At 37.9% G+C, this 16,667-nt stretch overlaps 1 protein-coding gene across 12 annotated transcripts in view; it reads right to left on the bottom strand.

The window, feature by feature from the left end:
• Positions 1-16,667, bottom strand: part of LOC146453879 (uncharacterized) — a 94,520-nt gene that overhangs the window by 12,290 nt on the left and 65,563 nt on the right. For all 12 annotated transcript variants that reach the window (XM_085096063.1, XM_085096062.1, XM_085096064.1 and 9 more), the window contains 8 exons: positions 15,624-16,347; positions 14,339-14,800; positions 11,795-11,957; positions 10,770-10,901; positions 8,465-8,590; positions 7,649-7,801; positions 7,122-7,376; positions 3,914-4,645 (listed from right to left, as the gene is read on the bottom strand). In XM_085096063.1, the coding sequence (XP_084952189.1) occupies positions 3,914-4,645; positions 7,122-7,376; positions 7,649-7,801; positions 8,465-8,590; positions 10,770-10,901; positions 11,795-11,957; positions 14,339-14,800; positions 15,624-16,347 (2,747 nt within the window). The remainder of the gene's footprint in view (positions 1-3,913; positions 4,646-7,121; positions 7,377-7,648; positions 7,802-8,464; positions 8,591-10,769; positions 10,902-11,794; positions 11,958-14,338; positions 14,801-15,623; positions 16,348-16,667) is intronic.

Below are 16,667 nucleotides of genomic sequence, written 5' to 3'. Positions count from 1 at the left end.
TTCAAGAATTTTGTTAGTTAACATCGTTTTTTATTACAACCTGGATCATTGGATAATACAATTCCATAAGCTGATAAGCTTAGTGGCAATGGGATATTATACACTTTATGTATGGTCCCGAAGGAAACAGTTAGTTTTGTTTTCCCGAGAGTCCTGATCGTCGAGTGAAACATCAGGACTCGAGGGAAAACAAAACTAACTAGTTTCCCGAGGGCCCATACATTAAGTGCTTTGTTATATAGTTAGACTTTCCCTTCAACAATCACAGCAAGACAAACAAACAAACAACTGAAGGGCAACAACTGCGGAATTTTATCCCGGTCGGGATACATTTGTATTTGATCAGGGGCACGTAACCAAGAATCAACGAATCACAATGCTCGTTTTGTTGAGTGAAAGTCTAGGTATATAACAACAGCCATTGTACCATGCCCGAGCAACAGCGTCCATTCAGTCGTCTTCTGGTCTTTCTTGCAAAATGAAACCAGCAAGATCTATCAATAGTTCTTTTTTTATATATAGAACAATGGCCGTTTTTATGCTAGAGACGTTTAAGTCGTCTCGAGACGACTTTAACGTCTTTAGTTAAGTGCGTCGTTTAGACGCACTTAACAGACGACTTTAACGTCTCAGACGTTAAATGCGTCTAGTATAAAAACGAGACGCCCTTACTGGGACGCATTTAGCCCTGACTCGTCCACAGACGACCGGCACGAGTTAGAAATCGAGGCGTAGCGCTTAAACAACGTGGCGGCCAAGAAGAACTTGAAGGAATCTCGGGGCAGAAAGTGGAGTGAAGTTGAGCTTAGGTCTACTTTTATGCGCCCGTTTTTACACCAGACGGCTGTAACGTCTCAGGCGTTAAATGCTCTAGACGACTTTAACATCTCTAGCATAAAAACGGCCAATTATTATATTCAGTCTTCTTGTTGGCACTATGCGCCTCGTTGGATATCTATTATCTCATGTGTAACGCGCGCTCGTGGAATAGTTGTAAATTGGCCACTAGATTTTGGTGGATAAGCTTGTTTATGCTCGATGTTTTCCAGTTTATAGTTGTTAATGTAACGCTAAGGTTGGACCATTTAAATGGACGCTTCTGAGCAGCACTGGTCAACACAAATCAGACACTCTCTACCTCGGAGAGAAGTTTAAATATCTGTACGATGGCATTTCTTCGTATGGTAAACACGTTTATAGGGGAAAACTTTCACAACTTAAGGTTACTCCAAACCTTCGCGGGTGCCTTCCCGAAAAAAATTCGTACGCGCGTTGTTTTTTAGGAAACCACCACAATCTATATATCGATAAAAAGCTTATTAAATGCAGAATTCGATAAAATTATAAGCTATTTTGGTTATTCCTCTGCTAAGGCGAAGGAAGCCGGTAAACAGTAAAATGTCAGAGCGCCATTCCGTCGCATTAATGGGGTATCAAACGTGATCTCTGACGAAATGTAGCTGCACAATGTTAATCTCAAATCATCAATCTCTCAAAGGGTGTGAGCGTTTCCCCGTATTCCTATTGGTTTTCTTTTTAAAATATATCTGTCAAGTTCCAGTAAAAAAGAATTTGCAAACGTGTTGCTTTCCGAGGCCGTCAGGAGGGAAGTATTTGATTTAAAAAAAAAATGCCGACACCCTTTTGTTCCTCGTTGTTCAGTTAACTTTCGGGCCAAATTTCACGAAATTCCGTCAATTGTACATACCCTATTAATTCATTTGAAGAGGAGGCATCTTGCAGAAATCGTATTGCGAGTTTTCGCCTTCTAAAGATTTAGAAGCATGTCACGCCTTCTCGGAGAATTATGTCAACACCGGGCTCACACTGTGAGCCGCCAGCCAATAACATAGTAGAACCCCTGACGTTCAGAGTAAGCAAAATTGTGCTTCGCGGGAAAGTTATAGTTTTTCAGTCATGTTTTTCTCAGGTAGCTTCTGCGAGCACGTTTTCGGTATTACCTAGGGGAAAAAACGTTTAACAAAAAAGAAACGAAAAGAAAAGAAGATAAACCGACAAGCAAGCGCCAATGCAGCATCATAGGGAGGCACTAGGGCCGACATGAAAGCTATCGGGTAAGTTTTGTTTGTGTTCAGTAACATTGCAAGTCTTCGAATTGATGAGCGTATTTTGGTTTATAAACCAAGATGTGCAAGAATTCTAGAACCCCAAAGGCAATCTCCTACACTTAGCCAGGCTCGACGATGTAATAAATGAGGTTTAAAAGCATGGTTTTATTTTTTTCATTTGTTGAATATGTCGAGAGATACCACTTTTCAAACCGTTTTGCCGGGTTACACGTTAATGAGTGACGCATAATTTCATACGCGTTCCACAAGATAAAAACTCGCTTCTATTTTTCAATCAAAAATGAAGTTTTTATGAACCGTCTTTTATAGAATATTGAAACTACAATATATAAGGTTTTTAAATTTAATGAAAGTATATTTACAGTAATAACAACATAAGAGTTGCACAGTTTCAAGGTGAAATCAGTAAAAAGCACAAGTGCGCAGCGTGAATCGTGAACTTGTAAACAAAACCGGAAACGAAAGTTTATGCGAATATTTTTTAATAAAAAGCAAACGCGCATAATAATATCTCATTGCATCTCATAGCACATTTCAATAGCTTTATTTTGGTGCAAGAACGAGAATTTTACGATGATTCAAACCCGAGCTATAGATTTTTGAACATTTTGCATCTTAAGTATCACGTAACACCCATCAACAGAGAGGCCGTTACGCGCACTGGAGATGTAAGAAAAACTAAACGTGTAGCTACTTTCGGTAGTACGTTTTCAAATAGTTTATTAAATAACGTTTTAAAGTATGGTTTTCTTCCGTTCAATAGTTCAAAAGATGTGAATTTTCAAACTTTTGGTTACACGTTAATGACTGACGCATAATTTCCATGCGTGTAAAAAACTCGCTTGAATTTTTCAAATGAGAATGAAGTTCAAATCGACATTCTATTATACAAGATTGACAATAGAATATATAAGGCCTTCAATATCAATTAAACTAGATTTATAGCACTAGAAGGATAGGAGTTTCCCACTTTTCAAGTTGAATCAGTGAACAGAAGAAGTACGCCTGTGTCTTTTCACTTGTAGCATCGCGTTTTTGAGTTCTCTTTCGAGGAGCTCGTTTACAGCTTTCTCAGGAGCCTTCGTATGTGCAGTACACGAAACATTGCTCACTGGTCTAGGAAGATTCAAGATACTTAGCACCTTCTGTGCTGCAAAGTGATAAGAAATTGACTTGCCTATTTCCAAAACCACAGCACTCAAACTCGAGTGTGAACAAAAAATGCTAATGACTTGAAATGAAGCCGTTGCCGCGAAAAGGTCGCTGGGGAGTCCACGCCTTACAGAGATTATGTCACCTTGAAAACTTATTAACTTTTTTTACGAAAATACCTTTTTCTCAATGTTCTCGCGCGTGTTTTAAGATTTTAAATAATTTGTTTTTGAAAATGTAAGTTTAAGTAATTAACTTTAATTTGATCGAAAAATAAACATTCGGCAAAAAGTAGCCCCTCGAAGATTTGGAGTAACCTTAAGAGAGCGGCCTGATCGGCTAAGTATCAGGCGATATCCCCCCGATTTTGCAGGAAAATTGTTTTATTATTCAACACATTGATAAAAGCACAGTTTCATTGCATAAAATCTGGAGACGATCTTTATTTTGCCATTTTTTCTCCCACGCACGAAAGTTAGGTATATCGCGGGATATCTGTTGACTACGGACAACGGATATCAGTGCACCGTGACCATATTTGAGTAGTGTTACAATGTGTTGAATAATAAAGCCAGATTTATGTAGACTTCAATCTTAGCGTTTTTTGGTTTGAGTGGACTACTAAAAATTATCCCCGATTTCCTTAAATTCTTATTTTAGAGGAAACTTACCGTGCATCCATCATTCGTCCAGTCCTGTTTACTGTCAGACCAATATAGGCAATTCTTGATTGTCACTGACATTGTGTAGTTGACGTCAGTTTCATTGTCATATTCTGGTTTTAGTATTGTGGGAGGCGTGGTAGGGGGTTGCTTCACATCGATGCATGAACGTTTTTGACGGCCATGCCAATCTATGCTATCTCTACGACTTCGCTTGTTTCGTTTGTTTGAGTCACTCCTCAGGCGGATGCCAATAAAAATTTGGCCACCCCTCCCTGTGACACTTGCTGGCAATACAAACGTGTAAGAATTGTTAGTGCAGTTGGAGTAACCGTTGCCAGAGTTAGGGTAAGTACACGATAAAAGATGCGGAATTCTTGTTTTAAAAGTGTAGTTGTCCGGCTTTGGTCTTACTTCAGCGCTCACAAAGACATCAAAAACAGCGTTTCTATCTGGTCTTATTTTTACAATCGGGCCACCAAAACTGCTTTCAAGTACAATCTTGTGGTAGCGAATATCGTTGGGACCATTGTAAGGTTTCACAAAAAAGGGATCTTCGTCATTATTCTGAATAGGCTCCTTTAGTCCCTTCTCTGGAATGGACAGCTCAATGGGTTGACTAAGACCCGAGATGTTTAGGCGTGACCCATCTTCCTTCTTCAAATCCAGACTCAAGACGGACGATTTGATAAACGCGGAGTTCTTTGCCCAAACATAAGGGTTTTCTATGAAAGTCACCATCTGCGGAGAAGAAACCGTTAAAATATAATTAGCTTAGTTTTCGACGTCTTCCAGAGATAGTGAGATTGTTCGCTAAAACGTTTGCTTCACGAAGATTCAGAAAGACGGCTATTTTAACCGCGATTTTTTGTTTTACAATAGGCACAATGATAAGAGAAGATTGCCTGGCAAATGGCGTGAGCTAAGCAGAAAGAGATGAAATTCCATGCTTTTTGTTATACTTAGTGTTCGGGTGTCTATGGGTACCGACCATCCTTGGAGACCCGGAATAAGAGCCTGTTTATAAGGAGGTAGAGTAACCCTAATGCTAGGGTTACCCTAGCAAGAGTTTAAAGATAGCCCTGGTTTACAAGCAAAATTTTACAGGTAGGGTAAACTTATCACTCGGGTCAACAATGCTAAACAAAACCCGAAGAGGGCGAAAGCGCGGGCAATTATAGAAAATTGTAAAATTGGCCAGAAACCAGAAACATTTTCGGTTACTGTGAGTGAAAGAAGGTGAAAGTGGCGGTATTGAAAGCCAGGTCGTACTCGTTCCACCATTTTGACCGCTCTTTTCAACTTTTTTAAGGGTCTGAAATCAAGTAAAGAGTTGTCCCGGGTAGCGAGTTATTCCTTGCAGAGCGTTTACAAGGCAGGTAGGGTTACCGTGGCGGTAAGGTAACCTTAGCAAAAGCGACACAGTGCTGTACATAGCCTCCATGCAAGAACAAAGTGATAGGGCCTGCCTTTTGTGCACACTTATAATTATTATTATTATTATTATTATTATTATTATTATTATTATTATTATTATTATTATTATTATTATTATTATGCATGATAAACGTCTGCATGCTACACGCAATCATTCAATACTATGACGGGGCGCGTGAGCGTAACTCGTTCATTAAAGGGAAAACCCTTAATGTTAAGTAATTTATGTACATAAATAGAATATTTTTGGCTGTGGAAGTTACTGCTCTAAGAAAACGTAATAATAAAACTATTCAAAATATCTGATTATTCAAAATATTTCAGAAAAGTCAATTAATCTCTAAAGTCTACTGCCTGACTGACTACGGATACAGCAATGTTCACGTTTCAACTTTACAGTCAATTCACGTGACGCGTGACCAGTATTTCTGAGAATGAAATGAACATTCAAATTTTCTTTGCAATGTTCGACATGTGAATGGAATGTTGAACATTTCTCTAGAAATCTCTCCGAAAAAGAAACTTGGAAAACAATTATTCTTCAAATACTTAATGCTGTAATGTAAAGAAAGTTCATAGCTTCATACTGTCAACTAACTAGAGAAATTCTACGGGAACTCTGTAATCTCGTTGGCGATGTTCAAAACTGACATGTAAATTTCAAAATTTCGTTCAAATTTCAAAAATACCGGTCACGCGTGACGTGGATTGACTGTAAAAGTCTGAGCGATGTCAAGGGAACCAGGCAGCACGGCTTTCTTTATGTTGTGCACAACGTCCTTGCTCTTCCTTCCACCAACTCCATAATTTCCAACTCTCGAGACCATCCCCCTGAGACATCCATACTGATGTTATATTGCCGTACTTCATATACCTGAAACTGCTGTTTCAGTTCCGTAACGCGAATTTCAGGGTCTTCTACTCCGTTGTTTTCGCCCTGTTTGCGATTCATGCGAGCATCCACTCTGTTGGCTCTGACTTCTTGGTGCTCCACATATATGTCCGCCTCGTATACTGGCTTCGGTTTCACTGGCAAGTGCCACCGTAGCACTGTCTCTACCATTATTATTATTATTATTATTATTATTATTATTATTATTATTATTATTATTATTATTATTATTATTATTATTATCCTATGCCTAAGAGGATCGAGAACCCCGACAAGGAGGAACTTAGACGTTAAGGAGAGGGATCTCGAAATAGAGAACGGCCAAGCTGGACTTTCCTAGACTACAAAAGAAACTTTAATATGGGTTGCTTGATAGGTTTCTAAATTTTTCTCATTTAAGTGTATGATTGGAAACACTGTGACTGGGCATTTATTTAGAATATTCTTTTAATGAGGGTATATATATATATATATATATATATATATATAAATATATTTTTATCACATCAATGGAAATTGTTCTTTTATCTTCTGAACCAAACCCATACAAATTAGCTTTTATATATAAGGTGTTGATATTTTACAATTTTATGACAGCAAACTGTAAAATCATTCAGGTTTTAATAGAATCAAACTGTATCTTGTAGTTTTTATTTTTGTAAATATTAAAGTTATCATTATTATTATTAATTATTATTAATAATATTATTATAATTATTAATATTATTATCATTATCATTATCATTATTATTATTATTATTATTATTATTATTATTATTATTATTATTATTATTATTATTATTATTATTGTTATTCAATGTATAGATGTCCGATCCCGTTTAAGCCGGAACTCTATTAATTATATTGTCATTGTCATTAAAAAGTTACCTGGGTATCAACAGATGACAAATTCGTTTCTTGGCTTCCAAGTAAGACTTTGGTAGACGGAAAAGCCACTTTTCCTTCATCGATACTTCCAAGCAATTTCGAACCTCCTAGTTTAGACGGCGTTTGTCGGGCAAGTCGTATTATAATTGTTTCACTTTTATAATTACTTTGTCTCTCGCCAGTCTTGTGAATGGATAGCAGTGCGGTGCCAAGAGTGTCCACCAGTGATAAGGCCGTCTCCGTCAAGTTTTTACCCTGTCATTAAGTAAAATTAAAAAAGTAATATTTTGTGCAGATTGTGGAGACTTAGTTGGTAGCTCGTCAGGTTCTACCTTAAGAGGTGGAAGGCTCGAAACCTTTGCAGTATCTTTTGATAGAGACAGTTTTTCAAAATGACATCCTGAGGGAATAAGTGATAAGCTAGCTTCTTATCTGGAAAGAAATTGCCACTCTTCTTGCTATTGTATACTGCAGAAAATACACATGTGAAAAGCAAAGATCAGTAATCTGTTCAAAAAAGTATTTACCTGTTGATGATATATGTCGTTAGAGGCGTTGAGTATGTTTGATAATCCACGTAAAGTTGTTGTACCGACTTCGTCATGAACAACATCCCTGTAATCCTTAGCTTTTTGCTGAAGGAATGCAATGGTCTTGCCAAGCAAATCTGTAGCGTCCTCCTGAATTAAAATACGTGCACTGTATGATTAACAAGAAAGCGGACCGTAATAGTATGAAAATTATATAGCAAAACTGGTCTAAGGTAAAGCGAAGCATTCTGAATGACTTCCTAACAATCCCAGATAAGAAAAATGTTTTGTTAATCCTGGTGAATAAGTGAGATTTATTATTCTCAATCTCATTAATAATTCATCAAGAGAGAACAAAGAAAATCACTACCGTGATCGTGGTTTGGATATGTGATCCTAATTATCATCAAATTTTGCCAACTTTAGCCTTGAATTTCTCCAAGAATTATTGATAATTTGAGAAGCCATATCAAACACTCGAAAGTGTGTTTCATCAGATATCCAAACACCTCGAAGTCGTTTAAAAAAACTCGGCTGCGCCTCGTTTTTTCAACCTACTTCTCAGTGTTTGGATATCTGATGAAACACTCCTCCTCGTGTTTGATATATTACATCACTAGCCAGTGGCACAGGCATACTCGGAAAAAGGAAAATACGAGTTCTTCCAGCAGGAGTCAGACCTTTGACCTTCCAATTGCTAGTTCGGATGTTGAGCTGCAGGCGAGAGACTAATGAATTTGCGAATGTATAAGAAACACCTCTGCGTCTGGCTTTTCACGAAAGCAAGAACATTTTAATTTTTCTGCTCCTTACCAGAGTGTCTACAGGCATACTGGTCCTCTTGTCTGTTGCCAGCACGACAATTGTAGAAAGCTGAGTAGCTTCACTGATATTTGAAATCTGGGCTTCGGTCATTGAGCTCAAAACGGTATCCTTATCCTGAAATAAAAGCAAATGTATATACATATATCGGTTAGTTGGGATGTTACAAACGTTTAATAGTTAAATTATTTATAAAAAAAAAACTAAGCCATTCGGGCCAAATTTGCTGGAACTCAATGCGATTCTGATTGTTTCTCTTTCATTGTTAGAATATTTCAACAACTGACGTTTTCTGAATTTCTGAATCCGAAGATCACAAGGAAGAATATTGTCCCTATTATGTCTTCTGCCAATTCTGGAAATTCCTACTTCGAGCTTGTGGTCAAGTTATTTTTTATGCCCAGCATCAAGGAAAAGGTTACTTGGTGTAGCTGTAACACTTGAAAGGCACCATGTCATCGATCTTTTCTATGGCTTAAGAGAATAAAGACATACTGCATTCAAGAAATGCCGAAAAGTAATGACAAACCTTTGTTGATAGCTACTCTAGCAGCTTTGGATAACTAATATGGAGTGCTCGTTAAGTATATGTAATCGCATGAGGCCGAGTAGAATTCAGGATTAATTTTAACGCGTATTTTCAAAGTTAAAATGCAAGTAAAAATTAATCCTTTATTCTACGAGGACTCATTGCGATTACGTGTTTATAACGTAGAGGGCAAAATTTTCTTCAACTATCGAGGCACTTCGTAACATAGTCAGCCCCGACCTGGGGTAAAAAACAATCACCCCTAAACAAAACAAACAAACAGTTCACCCGTTTCTTAGCGTGCAAAACAGACAAAACGAGAAAAGGTGATTGTTATATACATAGAAAATGAAAGTTTAATTCCTGAGCAAACTAACGACAATTAAACCAAATATAAGGCATCAATAATTTTGATTCACCTGCACTGTGAAGTTTTCTACCGCTTGAAAATCACAAGATTATAGATCAATAAAAATACTAAACTGTGGGTCCAAAGAAGGAACCTGCAAAGTAATTTCTTCCACTGAATTAGACCTGCTTCTTCCTCCCATCAAAAGGGCACTGTTATTGTTTTGTTATCGTTCTTTAGAAGAAGCCGTGGTGAGGTGAAAGCGCTTGAATGATTTCAGTTCTTCAACCAAACAATCCGATCAAGTTTTTAGCTTTTGACACAAATAATCTCTTGCTGTTTCTTGTAAGATTCAAGAGTTCACCGTTAGGAATTTACTTTGTAGTTGTAGCACTTGATTTCCAGGTATTTTTGGCACAACAATCCGGCTTAAAAAATCCAACTCCAAAGAACTTGGATGAAGTCGTTGTCGTCGCGGCACAAAATGAAGAAACCAACAAAATGTAGAAATGGCCTGTTCAGCCAATCAGGAGCAAGTATTTTCGCCCCTCGACCAATCAGAAGTGAGTAATTTTGCCCTCGGTGAAAGGAAAATTAAGAAAAAATGCTCTCTGTTTTAGACGAATCAGCAATCCGTAATTTTGCCCTCTATGTTATAAAACGAATATATCAGTTGTATTTTTAAAAAGAAAACCCCTGAAATGATTATCAGTTTTTCGCCTTTTTTCTACAAACTACATAGAAAGAACTGCTTCCGCGTCCAATCAACCCATTTCAAGCATTTCAAGAAAGAAAAAAATCTCTTAAAAATATAAAGGAAGATCTTGACGAGAATTGTTGCAATTCGGCCGTAACAACTTTTGCTTTTTTCTGAGTAAATGTCTCGCTCTTTTTGTTTTCTTCAAGACGCAAATTGGATTTATTCTGACAATGCTATGCTGAAACTCAGTACCTACTTAAAAAATCGACGGTAGCTTTTTATGACCATAATATGTCTAATAGACCATAAAATGTTGTCATAAAATATTTAACACTCAGTTGGAACCACGAGCCGCAGGTGAGTGGTTTCACTGCCAAGAAAACTGCTGTCGAATTGTTTCTTTACAATAGCATGATAAAAAGGACGAGTGGAATTGGCTTTATTTGAGAAAGAGCGCACGCTACATCTTACGTCATATTTATTGTATGTGCTGTTATAGACAACAGCTACCAGCCAATCAGCGCGAGGGAATTTTGACAGTTTGACAGGTTCCTTTTACAGTGTGGTTCCGTGTTTAATGGCTTTTATTTCAAAGTCAAACGTAAGAATTTTTTCCCCAGATTCCAAATCACAACTAGCCTTTACAGCTGAATAGAGTTCGAAGATTCTGCTCAAAAGGTGGGGACGTGTCAAGGTACAGGTTAAAAAAGATAAAAACCTTGTCATCGTCAATAGAGCTCAGGGTCGAAATGGCCAGAGTAGCAGCTTTGCGAACGTTTCCTTGTTCGAGAAATTCGTCCATCTCATCCACTTTCTCACTGACGTTAATCTTCTTTGTTGAGGGTTCCACCTGCAATAGGAAAATAAAAGACCTCTAAGTAATGTTTAAAACACGAGCAGCAATGTTTTATCGGGATTTAAAACCAATAAACCGATAAAACACATGGTGTGAGTTTTTTGAACAACTTCAAAGACATTCCTGGAAAAGCGTGTGTCAAGAGAGTTCATAACGATGCTTTTCTTAACGTTGGAAATTAGCATACGAGAAAAACATTAAACACCGCATACTTATAAGGATGAGGTTTTATCGGTTTTAAAACCACTACGCGTGATGTTTTATCGACCATTTGATAGGTCAATGAGTTTATGAATTATTAATATTAATGAGTCTTTGAAGGATACTTAAATGGTGCAGACGAGAAGGCTAAACATTCTAAGTATCGTCATACAGACTAAGAACCAGAGTTATCATCGCTAACCGCTTTATAGAAAGCATCAGTCAACCCTGGTATTTTTTATAAGCCCAAGAGGGAAATATTTTACTTATCCCCGAAAGTCAGGCCAATAACGAGCGGCTTTCTGATGAAAAAATATTTTGCGTCTGGTGAGCAAAATTCCATGTCATTATTCATTTGAAAACACGACATTCTGCACGGCGTTAGATGATTTTACACCTGATAAAAGTAGATGGCAAACTCGGATACTTATTAAAGACTACGTTGTTAGACAGATACTATCAGTTTATGTATGAAATCCCTCATCAACTAAGTTGAGAAAACTAAACAATCGTTTTAGGTACCCCCCCCCCCCCCTCAGCACCCACCTTCCCCGACGCAGCACCACAGTTTTTTTTAGAAACTGAAAGATAACAGTGCTTGGCAAAAACATTACAAAAAAAACCCTTGTAAGACTCGGTCGTTAACAAGACAGAGAACTACGCTGTACTTTATTACACAATCGTACCTTCACGGTTAATTTGTCCATATGACTTGAGTGCCCGTCAGAAATCTCCACCTTTATAGTCACATTGTAATCTTCAGATATCTCTCCTTTAGGAAGCGTGGTCGAGATGTAATGTATACGAGTGTCTTCCACTATTATAACCAATATATTTGATGCAATGTAGCTAGAAAGAAAAAAATGTTAAAGGTGTTTTAAGTACTATGTAAAATATTCAACCACCAAAGCGAGTCTTTGTTAAAAATAACATCATGATAAGTTTTTGCATCATGGGAAACTCCGAGCTCCAGATTGGATTTGAACCCCCCAGGGTCGTGGGTTCAAATCCCATCTGGAGCGCGGATCTTTTCCGAGTTTCCCATGATGCAAAAACTTATCGTGGTGTTATATGTAAAATGTCGGTCAGAAATTGTGTTTTACGGAATAAACATGTACATTTATAGCCAAATGAAAAAAAATTAATCCTTTGTGATTCGTTGAACTCGAAAATAGAGTCAAATGATTATAATGATTTGTTTCCACCAAACATTCAGTTTAAAATCATTGTAACGTTCCTTTTTCTCTCAGTCAACAACAGTTGCTATTTATTGCGCCTTTCAAAAACGTGCGGACTCTGAAGTTCAAAATTAAATCAACCGTAACGTTTTCACTGCCGTCAATCAGTTCAGCAACCTCTGAGAAAAAAAACCCGCTTGGGTAATCGGGAACAAAGGGTCACGTTCACTCGCTGTGATTGGTAGATTTTAAACTCTTTGTCGCTGTAATATAATTTACAGCAGTACAACATGCAAATCATTAGTTGGGATTAAGTCTACGTTTACACGAACAGTTTCAAACAGACACTGTTTCATGACCTCGAAACCGCATCGAAAACGATACGGTGTCGAAGTAGTTAAGGTAATGGCGACTTCGTTCCAGGCACACGCGCTCCGGTTGGAATCTGGGAACGAATGACGATTGCAAATTTCGAGCCAAAATAGTAACCGCTTTCAAATCGATGTTTACAATAAAAAATGAAACTTTCGACAGCGTTTTTAAAACGCGTGTTGATCGTCGCCCTGTAACCAGAAGGCGTAAGCGCATTGAAGCAATGAGGTTACAAATGATTGACCCCGTCCGTATAAACACCACTTTAGTTCAGAGTTCGTATGCTATTGAAAGGCGCAGTAATTGTTTTGGTCGGCTTTTTCGATCTCACTAAATGCTGTTTCGTACCTGCAGCGGTTACCAATAACACGCGACCCTCTGCCTCCGCCTGAGTCGTATAAAGTTAATAAAGTTTTACCTTCTCTTAGCAGTAAAATTTTCAATTTCTTGGTTCTGTTGGCTTTGAATCTTGTAAATAATCTTTTGGCCTAATTTATACTAGAGACGAGTTATCCGTCTGAGACGAATTATCTGTCTTCCATCTATAAATCCGAATTCTTTGCGAAGTACGGAACGAATTTCGTCTTCGGCTGGTTGACAGAGGATAACTCGTCTAACACGGATAATTCGTCTCTAAATTTATGTGTAGACGGAAAACGAAGACGGTTTTTGACTTAGTTTTGATGAGGGAGACTTTCTTGTTCGCAAGGTTTCTTGGGATGCCTGTTGAAAGATGGTGTCGAAATCTAGCTCTATACGAAAGCAGTCGCGAAGTAAAGGAAGAAGTCGACATGGACAGACCAAGACACTAACGTCTTCGTTGAAATTTTATTTGATCCCCAATGTTACAAAAGGTGTTGATTAGTATTCATCCCGTGTGCATTTTCAAAATCACCAGCACTCAAAGAAAAGAAGCGATCGTGGAATCGGAAGCAGTTTCAGTTCAACATGCGTTCAACACTTTGTTGAACTAAATGTCAGGGGCGTTTGAACAGCTCAATCAACATTGTTGAAAACGTAAAAAATGTCGAAAGCTTGTTGAAAACGTGTTAAGTCAAATTAAAATCGGTTAAAACTTTCATTCAACATCCATACAACATTTCCTTTGTTCTCGAAAAATGCTGAGTGGTGTTAAAGCCGTTTGAACACTCCATTCAACATTTGCCCAACATCCTTGCAACGTTTGTTGAACGAATGTCGGTCAAATGTTGAAACCGTTCAAACGGGCCTTTATTCCTCCCTGGTGTAGAATTCTAATAATTTTCTTTGGTAAGGTTTGCCTCCCGAAGAAATCCATAAAATTCTCTATACGCATCCCGTTCTTCGCTCAACTGCATATTTTGCTATACTACCCAGGAATGTTTTCGCGTACAAATCTCGCGGGTGAAACTCCTTAGGAGAGGAAAATTTAAAAAATTAATTTTCACGTTCCTTCGTTTTCCAAAAGGAGGGCATGAATAGGATAACAAAAATACTTTCGACTTTAAGGTGAATTACGACCTTTTAATGATTGGACGAAAATCATTATTCACCCAATACAGAATATCTTTTTGTCACAATTACTCGTCATTATATAGCCGTATTGCCCAATCAAAATAGAATTTAGTCTGTAAGAATTTAAGATATTTCAAGGAGGATTCAAAAACATAACATAGCCACCTGTTCTATAATCAAACATACCTGAACAGATAAGTTAAGTTCACATTTTCTGCGTGCCAACCAGAACAGTCCACTGTAAAATTTGTTTCAAGTACAACTCCCTTTTGTGGTGTGACCTCGCATGTTTTCTTAGGAATCGACAGGGGTGCTATTGTTTTGACGGTTATCTCGTTGCTTGGAAACGTATCTTCCCCCACAGAGATGGAAGCGTTTATCTTGTAGGTTGAGTTCATATCTAGTGAGTACTTGTTTTCACTCAGCTGGCCCTTGAGAACTAGATGTGGATTGTCTAACTGATCGGTGAGTGTTCGATTTTCTAAGTCTGCGACTTCCTTCCAAGGATGTTCGGAATTTTCAGAGTCCTTTTTAAACAGGTACCAATGGTAGTAGGGAGTAAATTTTTTGCAAAGTTCCCCCGTGCAACTGGATTTTATGATCATTCGCTCTCTTGAGATGACTTTACCTCTACAATTATAATCGCAGCTGTAAAAACAGAACATGCATTAAAATAGAGAAGATAAAAAGGAGAGAATAAGTTGGTTTATACATTGTTCATAGGGAAAGCTATTAACTTAACTCCACAGGTCACTGGGATGATGTTGTCTCAGGTCAAAGGGCACCTTAAAATGAACAAAAGGGGGATTTTTTCGATACATTATATGAAAATAGGGGCTGCATTGCCTACCAGATGCTGTCTAAGTTAGATGATATCTCTGGTAGTAAATTGTAAGGGTGGGGGGGACCAGTACTTGTCTGTTTTGTTGCTTGAGTGCATTACTAGTTAACATTGTTCCAACGTTTCTCTGATTTAAATTGTAGGCTGCATGAAGCTTGATGGCTTTGAAGGAATGGATATGGCAAGGCTCTGAGGGTCAGTTATTAAAAGACAGTTTAGACGGCGTTTAACAAAACTACGTTCAAAGACAATTTCTTATCTTTACATTGTATGCTGCTGACAGTAACAAGAGGGCTCGCATATCAGACTAGAAAACTAATTATCTACTTAAAATAAACCACTTATAAACAGATTTGGAGTCCCACTGATTGCCTTAGGCCCCATAAGGTCTTACATGGTAAACATTTTCTGTCAAGCAGAACAGTTATGTCTCGTTGCTAGCTAAATTTGACCAAGCGTGTGGTCAAGATGGATGGAAATTGTCATTTTTTTTTTCTTTTTGCGTTTTTATTTGTCCACATCCATAAAAAACGTATAGAAAGGGACTTAGCCAATATCAAGCCGTTTTCAACTCACGGTTAGTCTATAACCCGTATATATTTTCACCTAGTGATCCCAACTGGCACTCACCTAATTTTAAAGATTACCCTTTGCCTTTGCTGAATAGTTAACCGATGATGGGTGTTTGAACTCCTCAATCCGTTTGAAACAACGAGCTTAAAGACGTAGGTTTGATTAGCCTCCATCTTATCAACATCCACGACCAGTGTATTTTTAATGGCACTAAGTCTTCCAGGTCCATTACCATAGCAACCCCCAGAAGCGCTCGACTGTCCAGTCGGTACATCAACAACCGGAAGCGAATCATTTTGTGCAAACATTTCATAGCTTCTTCTGCAGAACCAAGTAAAAATGAGAGGAAGTGTTTCCGGATCATAGGTTAGGGTACCATTCAGTGTAATATTTCCGTCTCCTTTAGTTGCGAAATGGACACCTGAGATGTTGGCGATAGGAACTTGAAGAAGTTTGATATAACCAAAATCATAACCTATGACCTTTTGCGAGGGAAGTTTTAAAATGTAGCTAACGTAGAAATAGCTGCTAGGGGAATTTCGTCGCCGAATTGATACATTGGGTTGAGTTCTGTTGAGTGGACGAGGAAGGAAATCCCTAAAGACCTTTGACTTTAAGGTAGCCTTAGTGATATGCCATGTTCCTTCTGCTAACGAGCTGCAAGCTGGATATTTCACCTTCGCTTTGAGTTCAATCAAATCCGGAGTGAAAAAAACTTTGGCTCCCTCAAGAGTCTTGCTTAGGTTGAGGTTAACGCTTTCTCGAGCGCACGAGTTGGTTGCTGAGGACAGGAAACAAAACAGCGGGCATGACCAAAGTTTGTACAATATTAACTAATAAGGATATAGGATGAAACACTCTTTCGAGTGTTTGGTATAGCTTTTCAAATCATTCACGATTCTTGGAGAAATTCAAAGAAAAAGTTCACCAAATTTTACGATTGTTAAAGGGCCCTAGTCAGCCACACCTTTGTTTTTGTTTATATGCGAGAGTTTGGCTATCATATTTTATTCGGAACATGTCGAAATGAACAAAATCACTGTGAAACTGCTAAAGATAATGAAACATACTTTCAGGAATACAACTTACAGTTAATCAATA

This window comes from Pavona decussata, unplaced genomic scaffold (assembly GCF_977016875.1).
Source record: "Pavona decussata unplaced genomic scaffold, jaPavDecu1.1 SCAFFOLD_321, whole genome shotgun sequence".
Classification (NCBI taxonomy): domain Eukaryota; kingdom Metazoa; phylum Cnidaria; class Anthozoa; order Scleractinia; family Agariciidae; genus Pavona; species Pavona decussata.
This window is presented reverse-complemented; position numbering and strand designations above follow the sequence as displayed.